The sequence below is a fragment of the Sinohyriopsis cumingii genome, chromosome 18 (genome assembly GCF_028554795.1).
Source record: "Sinohyriopsis cumingii isolate HCF-2022 chromosome 18, ASM2855479v2, whole genome shotgun sequence".
NCBI lineage: Eukaryota > Metazoa > Mollusca > Bivalvia > Unionida > Unionidae > Sinohyriopsis > Sinohyriopsis cumingii.
The window spans coordinates 54,725,410-54,741,187 of record NC_142978.1 but is presented as its reverse complement, the minus strand read 5'-3'; the positions used below and the strand labels follow the sequence as shown (position 1 = coordinate 54,741,187).

Genomic DNA, 15,778 nt, shown 5'->3' with positions numbered 1-15,778 from the left:
AAGAAAGAAACAACAGGCCATAAATAAAAATGCAGAACATTTTTGTCTAGACCACTCAATATTACGGATTCCCAGTTTCTGATTGCTAAGATAGCTCATATACCTCCTTCAGGATTGATAATATTAGATGTGGCAATAATGTATGCAAATATGTAAATTAAAGGCTCATCAGCCGTCAAGAACGCCCTGAAAGATTGTAATTGACTGAATGCAATTACTGAAACTCTTTATGAGTTAATAAGCCAGGAAAGATAGCCACATCTTTACAGTTGTTGTTGGACTCTCGGATCAGACAAAGTCCTTGCGCTATATCTACAGTTGAGTGGATGTTTTCTTGTATTAGAAGTCCATTTTGTAGAAGGTACTTATCCTCCATATCGCACATTAACTCTGTTAAGCGTCAAAGAAACCAAATGAAGATTATAAATTGTATGACATCCTCTGAAATTGTAATAACTATATGCATCCTGGTGATTAAGATTTCTGACTGCCATCCTGGACATGTGCACCAGCATAATTTTATCTTGGAATATCCGTCACCAATTTTCACATCAAGATCTGATGCAGAGTGGAATCGACAGTAAGTATCAGACTTTAATGTACAAATGACACTTTTTGTTTTTGCACAAGACAGACGAAGTAGAAGTACTAGTAGTAGTAGTGGTAGTAGTTTGGCTTCCGTATCCCTTTCTTCTTCCCATCATCATCATCATCATCATCAAAGAATAATTTAGGAAGGGCAAACGGATATTCTTTGCCAGCAACGTCTGCGCAATAGCATTATATTGGAAAATAGGACGCAGTGTCTAGTCTAAAACTATATCGTCGCCTGTCAATCAAATCTGGTTTTCGGCAACGCCTTATATAGAAACTGTTGAACGTTAACCTGAGTGAATCCTATACCGCAGCACCAATACTTGATGCGGATAATAACAAAGAAGTCATTTACTGAGGTCACATTTGCGAGAAATAATAATAATAATAATAATAATAATAATAATTATTATTATTATTATTATTATTATTATTCAAAAACTCAAACCTAGACTACGGCAAGCGTACTATCAATGAAAAATAACTAGGCACATTCATCTGTACAAACCACGATCGCGGCAACCCCACTCTAAGGACTTTCAATGCATACATATAAAATCGTGGAATATGAGCAGGGAGAGAGTAATCTGTACACGTGAACGCAGTCTCATATGCCTGGCAAAAGGTCGATCTTTGGTGTAATAATGAAATACGTCTTTTCGAATGAATTGAGCACGTTCCGATGACGCCTGCTTACCTAAGATGATTTCTTCATACTGTCACCAACCTTCGTGGATTTGCTTTTCCATCTGACGGTAATGACTGGCTATATTGATTACATATGAAAATGGTTACATCATGGTCAGCAATTTCACCACTAACTTCCTCAAAAATGAATCCGGAACTCATCACCCACCCCATCCAGCGTATTTTAACCTACACCAATCCGTAATTGAGTTTAAATTGTTTTAACAAGTTCAGAAGCGCCTGAAGGGAGAAGCGGTTAGATACATTTTCAAGACCTGACAGACGTATGATCGGACAAACTGCTGTACAAGTCCATTTAACGTGATTTTCAAATTTCTGTTTAAAAAACCCTGCATTTCAAAATACACGAAATAACGCCGAACAATCTCCTTGACTGAAACTCTTCCAATACTAACACGATTCCAGTGAGGTACCGGTACGGGTAGGGATTTCAAATATGTGTCATAAAATGAGGTACCGATACGGTAAGGATTCCAAAGAGTTAAAATGGTAACAGTTCAATGACAAGAAGTTTCCATTTACCATGTGTATCGTCCTTCTAGTTGCTGATCACTCCTTTAACAGAGATGAAAAGTCATTTTTGCATGTTTTGCTGAGGACATTGCGCTTATATATATATATATATATATATATATATATATATATATATATATATATATATATATATATATTAAGAATAGCATAGCATTTTAAGTGTTAGTATAAGGCAAATTGATATACCAATACTATTGGTATATCAAATTGTGATCTGCCAATAGCGCAAAGATACGAATATATAAACATTCTTTCATCTGCAGGCCTTCAGATCAATGATGAATTTCTACTCATTCATTAATCATAAATGATCTATAAAAATAACAATAAAAAGTATTAATAGTCCTTGTTTTCAAAATGATATTAAAATGGCACACAATTTCATCGGAATCCTTTCATTTTGTATATTTCCCTCTCGTGCGTAAATAACAAAATAAGCACAAATCTGAATTGATAGAGAAAAACATTGCGCTGGACGAAAACATTAAAACTGAATTTGTACCAAGTAACTTACAACAATCTGGTTTATCGTAACGGTATGTTTACGCTTTCTTAGGGATCTATCTATAGTGTTTATAATATCAATGATATATAGTTGAAATAGCCAGTCACAATAGGCCTATATGTTAAATTTGTCGGTTACGAGGCACACATACTGTATTGTGTTTTAATCCTTTGTTGTAGTTCCTTAAACCTATTATAAAGTTCTAAAAATCGATTATTAATTATTAAATATGAAAATGTCCGAAAGGTCGCCCCCTCCCTCCCTCCCTCTCTCTCTCTCTCTCTCTCTCTGGATTTTCGTAAGTAGATACGTGCGAAATTCCATGAAACGAAGCGTTTTGGGGACTTTCTCTTGTATCATGCGACGACGTGTCTGGACCTATGAATGATGGTAATATTAGTCAAGCCATCCAAAGAGGAGAGAGAGAGAGAGAGAGAGAGAGAGAGAGAGAGAATTTTATAGTGTTTAGAAATGTTAATTAACGCAGAATAATGACTTAGATGAACTGTTAAATATATTAAAACATTTTAATTACCTCTTGTTGGTTCGTCATTTCAATTAGTTTTTATTCCACGATAATTTCCATACGCAAATATGTGAATGCCTAACAGTACAGGTTCAGTGTACAAGCGGCTAACGGTGTTTGCAGTGCACTACTTTCTTCATAAAAGCCATTGTTCATGTTTAATTTATGATTGTGTCTTATATTGATTTAATAAATGTAAATAAAAATAGAAACTGAAATAGGAAACAACCAACACATCATTTTTGCATATGTGATTGTGAATAAGAAGAAAAACCGTAGAACTACATTTTGTAGCGGACACACTCGCAGGGATTTGAGGAGTTCATTCACTCGGTCAATACACAGTTGCCAGGAGCACATCGCAACTCCATTCAAAGTGCAAATATGTGTATTTGTAAGTAATATAAATAAAATATATGCATAGAAAAATGTACACTCGCGTAGTAGGCGCTTTACGTTTTGGTTGATTAAATTTGTTTCTGAATGAAGTAAAGCAGATGTTTCTTGGACTGCCACATACCAGCTGTTTAACTCATTCCGCGTTAACTTTTTGATATAATGTTTCGGATTTAGGCTAGTTATACAGTAGACACCAGAAAGGGTCCTTATAAATAACATGTAAGTGACAAGACATAAAAGTAGTAAAGGGGGGCACTTTACGTACAATGGGAATTAGCATTAAAAACACCCCTGGGTTAGATTACGTACAATGGAAATTTAACATGGTGAAAAATCGTGGGTCAGATTACGTACAAGGGGAATTAACATGGCGATAAATCGTGGGTCACTCTACGTACAAGGGGAATTTAACATGGCGATAAATCGTGGGTCACTCTACGTACAAGGGGAATTTAACATGGGGAATAGAGTTTGGGCTTGTTTAGGGACAAGGGGAATGGAACATGGGATTTTTTTCTTTTTTTAAAAAAAGGGGTAGGCAATTCAAAGACTATCTCTTTTCGAGAAATATGGCTGGCCCTGAAAAGGGCCTTTGGTTTATGTTAATATGCCCTTAACATAAAGGGCATTTGCGACATCTTCTTGTCCTCAAACTTCGTCTTACAGCAGGGCCATACATCAGAGTCCTCTTGAGGCAACCTTGTCTCTCTATATAGACTCTTCTTATCCACAGGCTGCTGCTGGTCCTGTGGACAACGGTCCACTTGGATCGGACATACATGAGCATGTCCGTCCTGAACATCATTGTTGACACAAGGGTTGAAGATTCAACGTCTGTCCACATGTTGAGGCTCCGACAATAGGTGAATCAATGCAGTGAACTGCGCTTATTTATAGGGACAGAAAGGATTGAAACGGATTGAGTTCATTCACCAATCCGAACACGCGTTACAAAATTCAGCCAGCCGCATCCAATCCGAAGAGAGCAGTCTGTGACGTCACGTAGTCAATATAGATCTGCTAGCGCTTGTGTGCAGTCAATCTATGCGACAGTGATTCAACATGACGGAAACTCAGAAAACGATCCAATGGGGTGCACCAGCAGCGGAGACCGTCCAAGGGAACCCGGACTTACTTTCAGAAGAGGTGAATTGGGATTTTGTGGATTTTCTCTCCTCGCAAGAATTTGTTCCGGAACCTTCGTTACCTTCTTCATTACCGCAAGTGGAGAATTTTAGACAGAGACAGAAAGAAGAATTGGAGAAATTTATACAACGACAAAAGGAAGCGGAACAGGCTTTTCTCCTACAGCAACAGCAACAAGAAGAAGAGGTAAGAAAAAAACAACAGCAGCAACAGCAAGAAGAAGTAGCAGCAAAGAAAATAGAGGGTGAGAATCAAACGGTCACGGTACTGTTGGACATTTTAGCGGAGTTAAGAAGTCTGAAACAAATGTATCAGACTTCTTTATCACGACCGAAGAGAATACGGCCTTCCCGAGCTAAACACGTCAACCCTGTGACTAAGCCTACCGTGCCACCCTTAGTGATTTCAACCCAATCATTATCATCATCATCAACATTACGCAGTCCAGAAGTAGGCCTTGGCCGTGGCAAAGGCATAAGGCAGTTAAAGTTGATTGCTTAAACTCATCCCTTCACCATGAAGAAAAAAGGCCCTTTTCAGGGCCACCCACATTTCTCGAAAAGAAATACAATTTCAATTTGCCAATAACTCAAAAAAACAAAAACCACCCATTTTACCCTTATAGTACGTGTCTGTGTATGAGTGCGTGAGTGTACGTTCTTATTTTAAAATCAAAACTCAAAGACACTTACCTTATATCATTAATTTATTCTTTTCTCCATTTTTTACAATCCAATTCACAATTCACAACACAACACTTTAATAAAAAGTTCATTGACTTCTTCTGTCTCCTTGTTTAGTCTCTCTGTTTTTTGAATTTTTTCACCGTCTTTTCCTCATTTTCTTCCCTTCTTCTTTTCTTCTTCTCCTGTTTCTTTGCCTCTTGTAAATAGAATTGTCTTTTTTCTTCCTCTTCTTCCTCTAAAGAATCCCTCTCTTCTTTCGAAGAATCCCTCTCTTCTTCTGAAGAATCCTTTTTTTCTTCTGACTCCTCTTGTTTCTTTTTTGGGCAATCTGGAGACCAATGTCCTTTTTCTTTACAATAATAACAGGTATCTTGACTTTTGTCTTTTTTAGTCCCTGTTTTTGTTCTTTTTTCACGGTCTGGACACTCTGAAGACCAATGCCCTTTCTTCTGACAGATATAGCAAGTATCTTGACTTTTATCTCTAAAGGAAGGAGAGTAGTCCGTAGGCTGGTCTGAAGAGAATTTTCTAATGACCCCTCGCAAAGCTCTGACAAAACGTTCCATCTGGTTAGTCTCTTCCATCGTTGTGCTCGGCTTGAGAGTGAAATGAATAGTGAAAGGACAAGACACACACCCTTTTATATACGCTGGTCTGCTATGACTATAAAGTAGCTCATGGTGTTTGAACTTGAGTCATTTGACTTTTTGCTTTCAAGATGAAACGATCTAATTCATTCGAGAAGAAAAAAGAAGAAAGTAAGAGGCAGAAACGTGATCTATCGCCTCGTACCAGAGCTGAAATCTTGGCACAAATTCATGCCAGTGATTTTGAAGAGGACATGAGTGAACCAGAATCAGAACCCTCTAAACCAAGTTCACCACCCTTAGTCAACCCTGAAAAGTACTATTCCATTCGAGAGACGGAAAAGCGCTCCTCTAGAAAATTTAGAACCACGGCTTACAAATACACAGTGAAGTTTAAAGATTTCAAGGCTGAAGTGCCGTTAGAGAAAGCAGAAGTGTTCATCACTGAGGTGTGGGATTCTTTGCTCACTGCACTCAAGCAGCAATGTCAACCCAAAGAAGACGATCGCTTGAGACTTTCCATAATACACGACGGTTTGAAATCCCCTGTTTGGATCGAGTTTAGCACCCCTGCAGAATTGACCGCTTCCAAAGTCATGGACAAGATTCAACACGTGCAACAATCTAATGACCAGTTTGACATCACCGATGGAAAAGCCACATTGGACATGACCCACGTCTCTCCTCCTCAAGGAACTGGACGCAAAAAGATGTTATTGGTGGACGACCTTCGCAACACCAAAAAGAGTCTCGTCCGAATTAACAACTCTCATGACCAGATGTGTTTAGCCCGTGCCATCGTGGTGGGACGAACCTATGCCGACAAGAATGACACGGTAGAATGGAAAAGAACCTGGAACACTATTCAACGTTCCCATCGAGCCAAACAACGAAACGAAGCAGAACTCCTGTTGCAACAAGCTGGCCTGTCCAAAGACACACCCTGCGGCATTCCTGAGATGCAAAAATTGCAAGATGCCCTAGCTCCACGCTACACCTTGAAAGTGCACCCTCAAGAAATGCGCGGGCCTCTGTTGTTTCGAGGCCAACATTTTAAGGACGGAAAATACATTCACGTTTATTATCACGATGACCATTTCGATACCATTACCAGTATCACTGGATTCCTGGGATACAGTTATTATTGTGAGAAATGTGACCATGGTTATAATAATCGAGAGCAACACAAACATTGTGGATGGAAATGCTCAGGATGTTTGGCCTCTCAACCCTGTCTGAGCGAAGAACCAGTGCCTTGTTCAACTTGTCTGCGCACGTTTGTTAGCCCTACTTGTTACCAACAACATTTGAAGACGCAAGGTTCACAGAAGAAATGCGCTTGTCAACTGCTGAGATTGTGCCCCGCGTGTGGACAAGTCATACGTACCAATAATACCAAGGCACACGTATGTTCAGGAAAGAAAAAATGTCACATTTGTCACCACATCGTGGACTTGGAACACCAATGTTACGTGCAAAAATACCAACCCCCACCAGAGAAAGAGGACGGTCACAAGAAGAAAGGCAATTTCATCTTTTTCGATTTCGAATGCATGCAAGAGACCGGCATTCACATTCCTAATTTCTGCGTGGCTCATCGAGCGTGCGAGAAGTGCATTCAAGAACCTATCTTCAGTCATTGCCCTCACTGCAGCAAAATTCCTGGAGGGCGTGAAAAAATCTTTCGGGGACCGAACACGTTAGCCGATTTTGCCCAATGGGTCTTAGACCCCATCGACAAGACGTGGAGCCAAGAGGACATCGAACGTTACGGAGATTGTCATCGTCATGCCACGGTGATGGCTCACAATTTCTCCGGATACGATGGACAGTTTCTTTTGAGGTACTATGCGGAACAAGGCACCGAGCGTCCTAAAGTCACTTTGAACGGAGCCAAAATCATTTTCATGCAAGTGGGACAAGTACAGTTTAAAGATTCGATGAGCTACTTGGCCATGCCTTTGAGTCGAATGCCTAAAACGTTTGGAATGACAGAAATGACTAAAGGGTACTTTCCACACTTTTTCAATACGGAAGCCAATCAACACGCCGTTCTACCCCATTTACCTGAGGCTCACTATTACGACCCCGACAACATGCGTACCGAACAACGAGAAGCTTTCTACGCTTGGTACCAGGCTCATGCCTCTGACCCTTTCGACTTTCAGGAAGAAATGTTAAAGTATTGTCGTTCCGACGTGGACATTTTACGGCGTTGCTGTGGAAAATTTCGAGAACTGTTCATGGAACACGGAGGGGTCGATCCTTTGAAAGAAGCTTGCACCATTGCCAAAGCGTGTTCCTTAGTGTATCGACAACGATTCATGCCTGAAAACACCGTGGCTGTCATCAGTCCTCAAACAACCCACTTTGTCAAACGTCAATACTCGGTCAAAGCCCTACGCTGGTTACATTACTTGTGCGACAAGGAAGACAAGTGGATTCAGCATGCCCGCAACGGAGGAGGCGAAAAGACCATCGGAACGTATTCGGTCGATGGTTGGGACTTAGAAAACCCCAAGATCGTGTACGAGTTTAACGGTTGCTTATTTCACGGATGTCCCGTCTGTTACCCTGACCGTGACACTAAAAATCAGTTTTTGCAACGAACCATGGAAGACTTGTACCAGGACACTTGTCAGCGGCGCCTAAAGTTAGAACAGGAAGGATACCAAGTGGTGGAAATGTGGGAACACGAGTACGATCACCGTATGAAAACCGATCCCGAGTTTAAACGCCTTGTGGAAAGTTACCAGTTCGTGGACCCGCTGAACCCGAGGGATAGTTTGTACGGAGGAAGGACCAATGCCACCTGTTTGCTGTACCAAGCCGACGAAGAGAAAGGAGAAGAAATCAAATACTTGGACGTGTGTTCGCTGTATCCCTACGTGTGCAAATATTGTCGCTTTCCTGTAGGGCACCCGCAATTGCTGACGGAACACATCGACCTGAAAAACATTCGACAATACGAAGGCTTGATCAAGTGCAAAGTTTTGCCTCCCACGAACCTATACCATCCCGTCTTACCTCACCATTGTCAAGGCAAACTGATGTTTCCTTTGTGCCGTACTTGTGCCGAAACGTGCAACCAAGACCAAGCTTGTCAGCACAGCCAGGAAGAACGGGCCTTGACGGGAACCTGGGTCAGCGTAGAATTGTTCAAAGCTCTGGACATGGGATACCAACTGTTAGAAGTGTACGAAATTTGCCACTTTCCCAAGACACAACAATACCACAAGGGTGACCCTACTCAGAAAGGCATTTTCGCAGACTACGTGGATGCCTTTTTGAAACTGAAGCAAGAAGCCAGCGGCTATCCTTCCTGGTGTCACACTCCCGAAGACCAAATACAATTCAAAGAGAAATACTATGAACAAGAGGGCATCACTTTAGACCACATCGAGAAAAACGAAGGCAGGCGATCGTTTGCCAAAGTGATGTTAAATTGCTTGTGGGGTAAAATGGCACAACGACCGTGTTTACCCAAGACGGAATATTTGACAGAACCTTCTCGCTACTTCCAGATGATTCACGACAAAACCAAATACATGAAACACGTGGACGTCGTTCGAGAGAATTTAATCTTGGTCAATTACGAAGAAGATCTGGACTTTGTACAAGACGACCCTTTTGGAAATGTCATCATTGCAGCTTACGTAACAGCTCATGCTCGCTTAAAATTGTACGAAGCTTTAGAACTGTTAGGGGAACGCGTCCTGTACTTTGACACGGACAGTTGCATTTACATCCATCACCCGATTCAACATCACCCTAACATCGAAGGAGACCGTTTAGGAGCCTGGACAGACGAGCATCCCGACGACAAGATTCTAAGTTTCGTCAGTGGCGGTCCCAAAAATTACGGCTACGAATACCGGGACAAACAAGGAGAAGTGCACACGACGTGCAAAGTGAAAGGACTGACTCTGAATTATCGTACCAGTCGAGTGGTCAACTTTGGGGTATTGAAAGAAGCCTTGCAATTGGGAGAGGATGGAAACTTTAAAGTGACCACTCACCAACCGAACAAGATTGTACGTTTACCTACTCATCACATCGTCAGTCGACCCTTGGAAAAAGTCTATCAAATTGTATACCAGAAGCGAGTTCGACTTCCCAATCATTTCACCTTACCGTATGGTCACGTCGGTATTGGTCTGTATATAAAAAAGGAACCCTAGGCAAGATCGATAGTTCATTGTGACTACCAAGACCGAGCGAACAAGATGAATACTTTCAGAGAAACACAGAACAAGTTGTTTAGAAGGGCACAATTCAAGTGTGAGGCTTCGGAAGTGGAATGCGATTGTGAGCCTTGCGATGGGTACGATGCTGTACCTTGTGACCTGAGCGATGCCGTAAAGCATCATGGGAACTTTAGTGTCCCTACCCCTATCATGGAAAGCGATGCTGTGCGTGTCAAACCTGTGGGATGCGAAAGTGATGCCGCTCGTCCTCTTGGACATTTTACTGGGTTTCGTTTTAAAGGGGAATGTCCACCTTCACGTCTACCCCCCTACGGATGTCATCCAGCCCTGAGCAAACTCCTGCCCATGTCACTCAATCCTCATCGAAACGAACCTGTGAAAGACGAATATTCGTTCCCTGTGCGTTTGTCGGAATACTGCGACTTTGAAAATCGTCTTCAATCGTTCAAAGGAAAATGGCCTAAGTATCTGGGAGGACCGACCCCCGAAGAATTAGCCAGAGCCGGATTTTTCTACTTGGGCGAAGGAGATAAAGTCAAGTGCTTCAGTTGCGGTGTGTCACTTCACCACTGGGAACCGCAAGATTCGGCCTACGTAGAACATGCTCGATGGTCACCGAATTGTCATTACTTACCCTTAGTGGGACCGAGACATTGAAGTAACTTCTTACCATAATAATCTGTTCATGGATACTTTACAAGAGAACCTTCGTGCTTTGCCTGTGGAGTTGAGAGAACGCATTTACCGAGAGCTGGTCAAAATACAAGTGAAACGTAAAGAACAATTGCATCCGTTACGTCACCGGTGTTTGAACCACTGGTACCTGAAGGCTATACAAGGATTGATTCAATTGAAAGTGTTCCATCGGACAGACATTGATCAACGATCCTCTAGTTTTAAAAAGGATTGGTTTGGTATGGACGATTCTACCTACATCATTGTAAACGTACTGCATCGAATTCCAGAGGAAGAGTTAACGAATTACCAACATCTTGAACACAATGTCAACTTAGTGAAAGAGGAAACTTCTGAACGAATTGTAATGTGTAGATTAGTGACTCAACGATTTAAATTCGACACTGAAGTGAAACCATGTTTGTGCAAAGAGTACATTTCTTGTGTCAGACCAAAGAGGATTTAGTATGACCTATTCATGGATACTTTGCTAGAGAACATTCGTGCTTTGCCTGTGGAGTTGAGAGAACGCATTTACCGAGAGCTGGTGAAAATACAAGTCAAACGTAAAGAACAATTGCATCCGTTACGTCACCAGATCTTTAACCACTGGTACCTGAATGGTATAAGAGAACTGATTCGTCAGAAATTGTTTCAGTGGTCAGACCTTGTTCAACACTTTGAGTTAGTGAATGATCGAAATGTTCATGATTTTGGTTACTTCGAGATTCACCTACAGCAATACATTGAGGAAGACAAGTTAAAGGATTATCAACATATTTTACGTGGAATCTACTTAGAGGAAGAGGAAACTTCTAAACGAACTCTGAAGTTTCGGTTACAGTATGCAAGATTTAGATTCCCTACTGGAGAACGAAGATCTCTGGCTAGAAAGTACGTGTATTGTTTCCGAAACAAAGAGACTATAAAAACAGGCTGCCATGCCACGACTTATGTCACATGTCATCCAACAGATTCCGTGGAAGGAACTCAATGACCATATTCAAACCGTGGATCATTACCATCGATTATTACAAGAACTGTATCCATTCAATTTGGGACGACAAGTGGTGTGTGTCTTAGTGACTTGTTTTTTGGGATTTCGTTTACCAGCCGATTCTTTGTGGACTCTTTACGATCAGTACTTACCACCTCAATGGCCTTAAATGGTCACGAAAAACTCCTTTTGCTCAAAGCCTTGCGGTTTCATCTGGATACTTCTCGACCTCAACAGGAAAAAAAGATTCGTCAACTTTTAGCTACCCAAGACGTGTATGACGATGTGTGTGTAGCTTGTGACTTACACCCTCATTGGACAGATGTTCGTGACTGGAAAAAGGGGGGTTTTGAGGCTTGGACCCAAGAAGTGGCCCAGTATGCATAAGAGTTGTTCAAGGAAAAAAGTTACTTTTCAACCTGTGTTAGTGACGGTGCCAGAAGAACCCGTCACCGAGAACAACCACTCGCTTCAGGACAGGACTGTCATGGACATTCCTGAAAGGTCATTCCGGGAGGACACTTGTGTGACAATACCTCATGTAGAGACTGTAAGAACATTACACACTGTCCCTAGGACATCTTGGTTACCCAAAACATGTTGTACAGACACTTGTTTATATTTCACTTTGATCGCTTCGCTGTGTTTTATATTCCTGTACATCACTATTTGGGTTGTATGTATTTTTGTCTTTCGTGTTCATATTTGAAACATTCAATAAACGTGTTCTGAAAAAGTATATAAACTCTTGTCTTGTTTGTTTTTCGTGTCACAAGTGACATTCCTCACACCATGGCTACCTCTGCTGTCTCTGCTCCCTCTTCCTCTACTGTCAAAGTCATCGACGAACACTTAGATCGTGCCAGTTGGGAGGCTTTGTATCTTCGCCATCCCTTTAACATGCTCATTGCTGGACCTAGCGGTTCTGGCAAAACCGAATTCGTCAAACGTTTGATCGAACATAAACATCATTTGATCGATCGGCCCCCTCAACGGATCGTGTGGTGTTACAAAGAGTGGCAATCGGCGTACAGCCTCTTGCGAGAAAGTCAAGGCGATTCCATCGTGTTTGTGGAAGGCATTCCTAAAGAAGACGACGGCATCGTCTCTGACTCCCGTCAAACCCATTTGGTCATTTTCGACGACATGTTAGGAGAAGACGAAGAAGAAATTAAATTGTGGTTCACGCGCAAAGGGCATCACCGTAATGCCAGTGTCATTTACATCACCCAAAATTTGTTTCAACAAAGTAAAGCCCATCGCACCATCAGTCTCAATGCGCATTACGTGGTCTTGTTTAAAAGCCCTCGAGATAAATCGCAAGTGCAAGTCTTAGCCAAACAGTTAGGAACGCCTTGGCTGACTCAGGCGTACGACGATGCCACTCAAACTTCACACGCCTATTTACTCGTCGATTTGAAACCTACCACTCCCGAGGATTTGCGATTTCGTACCCACTTGTTTCACCACTGGTGCCAAGACGGAGGGCCTGTCCTGTACACGTCTCCGTCCTCGACTTCATTTCACTCCCCATCAAAAAATCTATAAAAACCTCAGACCCTTTTTCGTCTGTCTCACACTCAGTGCGAACATGACGTCCCTTCAGTCGCATCTTCCTGTCAAATTGATTCGTGCCTTGTATGGCATCAGTCGAGAAAAAGATCCACAAACACGAGCTCGTGTCTTAGAAGCTAGTCTCAAAGAAGTCTTACGATGGTTTACGGTGACGGCACGTCAATTACTCCAAGGAATCATTCAGATTCCTCATCAAACCCAACGCTTTTTCGATCGAAACAAAGTCGCTTTGGTCCAACTGGCCGATCCCCGCATCGACACTCAAACCAAAAAACAAATCATTTTGAAACCTGGAGGGAGCGGTACTCTAGGAGGGGTCATCATTCGCTCACTCTTAAGATGGGATCCTAATGCCCCCAAAGTTATCCCCAAGACAAAAGTTCAACGAAGCCCCAAGAAGAAAAAGACCAGGTCCCCAAAGAGAAGAACTTCTAAAGTGGCGGGACCCTCCTCTTACCAGACACCACCCCGAAAAAAGAAAAGAAGCCCCCAGAAAAAGAAACAGAGAAAAAGTCCCCAGAAAAAGAAAAGTCCACAGAAGAAGAAAACTAGTCGCAAGAGAGGCACTTCGGCCAGGACACAACCTTACACTCGCAAACCACGACCTGCCACAGCGTCTCCGGCAGCCTCACGTTTGTCCACTTCTCCGTTGATGTCACCAGGAACTGAAGAGTACTTGGAGACGTTGATTACACCAAGAACTTCTCCGTTGATGACCCCCAAAAGAACTTCCCCAGTGGCAGGACCTTCCCATTTAGCGGCAGTGGCTGCTGCTCACAAAGTACCTTCTCCCAAAATCAAAGTCCATGAAAGATCGGGCATGTTACAAAGTTTACTGGATTTGTCCAAGCAAGAACTGGCTCGATTTAGTCCGTTACGTACCCCTGCACGACGTGTCATGCCTGTCCTCAAACTGATACGCCGTAAAGACAATCAGTGGCGACGCGTTCCAGTATAAAAAAGACCTGTGACCGAGTAGGGTATCAGTGTTTTTAGGTGCTCCTAAAGACTCAAAGATGTCACCCTCCAGAAAACCCCAAGGAAAGAAAAGGAAAGGACTGCCACCACGTTTAGCCAAACATGGGGACCTGTTATCTGTCCTGTCCAAAGCTTCTCCACCCCTACGAAAAAAACTCATTCAAACGGCCTCCAAAGAGGTCATCGATACCGTGTGCGAATGTTGTTTGAACGTTTTGAAAGGCACGATCCCTTTGTCCAAACACCAGAAACAATGCTTAGGCAAACATCGTCACGTTCTTCGGAAAATGGTTCAAAAGAAAATTCCCATTCGTCAAAAAAAGAAGATGTTGGTCCAACGTGGAGGCATTTTACCTCTCTTGTTAGGCCCCATACTGAAAGGAGTCTTGGGAACCATGTTGGGAGGACTGGTGGGAGCAAGATAAAAAGGCCCTCGAAAGTCCCAAGATCTCAGAATTCACCCCTGACAACCCCATGGAAGGACGAAAACTAGCTTTAGTGCCTTACAAACGATGGATGGAATACCATCGGTGGCAAGAACAACGCACCCCGCATTTACCTCCCAATCCCAATTTGAGCGAGATGTCCCAGTTACAACACGAATTGCAATCCTTGATGGATCGCCAAGATTTGTCCGAAACAGAAAAATCGCAAAAGTACGGTCAACTCTTGCAACGACTGCAACTCTTTCACCAGAAAGCTTTAGACGAAACAGCTTTACCCACTCTAAAAGATTTTAAGACCTTGATGAAAAGTCCAGCACCATCACCAGTACCAGTACCAGTACCAGTACCACCAGTACCCGTGACCAAGACAGAAAAAGGAGAAGAAGAGGAAGGGTTTCAAACTCCACCAGAAAAAGTACGGAAGTTAACAACACCACCTACCTCCAGAATTGGATGGATTAAAAAGATGATGGCCACCCCTTCTTCCTCACAAGAGAAAAAGAAAGTGAAGACAGAAGTGAAGACAGAAGTGAAACAAGAACCGATATCCCCCGCTCAGACATCCTCCTCCTCTTCGACACCTATTGCCGGTCGCACACGCAAAGCCTTGCAATCCAAGAAAATACCCCAAGAGAAAAAGAGTAGCCTCTTCCAAGAGTGGGTGCCTTATTAACACACCAACCAACACAAAAAATGGAAAAAGTCTTAGCCAGCATTTACTACGATCCCTCCCATCCTGCAGGTTACGCAGGAGTTCAAAAATTGTATCGTGCTGCCAAAACGCGACTGAAAAGTCTCCGTTTACCTCAAGTGCAACGATGGTTACAAGAACAAGCTACCTACACTTTACACAAACCCATTCGACGCAAGTTTGCCAGAAGTCGCACCCGAGTGGAAGGCATCGATCATCAATGGCAAGCCGATTTAGCCGATGTCTCTCATTTGGCCAGCTACAATCGTGGCTACAAATATTTGTTTTGTGTCATCGACGTCTTTTCCAAATTTGCCTGGGTCGTGCCCTTGACTTCCAAATCGAGCAGCGAGTTAGTGCGAGCCCTGCAACGGGTGTTGAAACAAAGCGGTCGTCACCCTCTTCGATGGCAAACGGACAAAGGCACCGAATTTCTGAACCAAGCTTTCCAAAAAGAATTAAAGAAACGTGACATTCATTTTTTTACCACCGAGAATCCCGAAACCAAAGCCAGCATCGTGGA

At 42.5% G+C, this 15,778-nt stretch overlaps 1 protein-coding gene across 1 annotated transcript in view; it reads left to right on the top strand.

Moving 5' to 3' along the window:
- The first annotated feature begins 284 nt into the window (after window positions 1-284).
- Window positions 285-15,778, top strand: part of LOC149776679 (uncharacterized) — a 31,679-nt gene continuing 16,185 nt past the window's right edge. Inside the window, exon 1 of the mRNA XM_089941213.1 lies at window positions 285-580. Coding sequence (XP_089797339.1) covers window positions 327-580 — 254 coding nt within the window. The 5' untranslated portion in view covers window positions 285-326. The remainder of the gene's footprint in view (window positions 581-15,778) is intronic.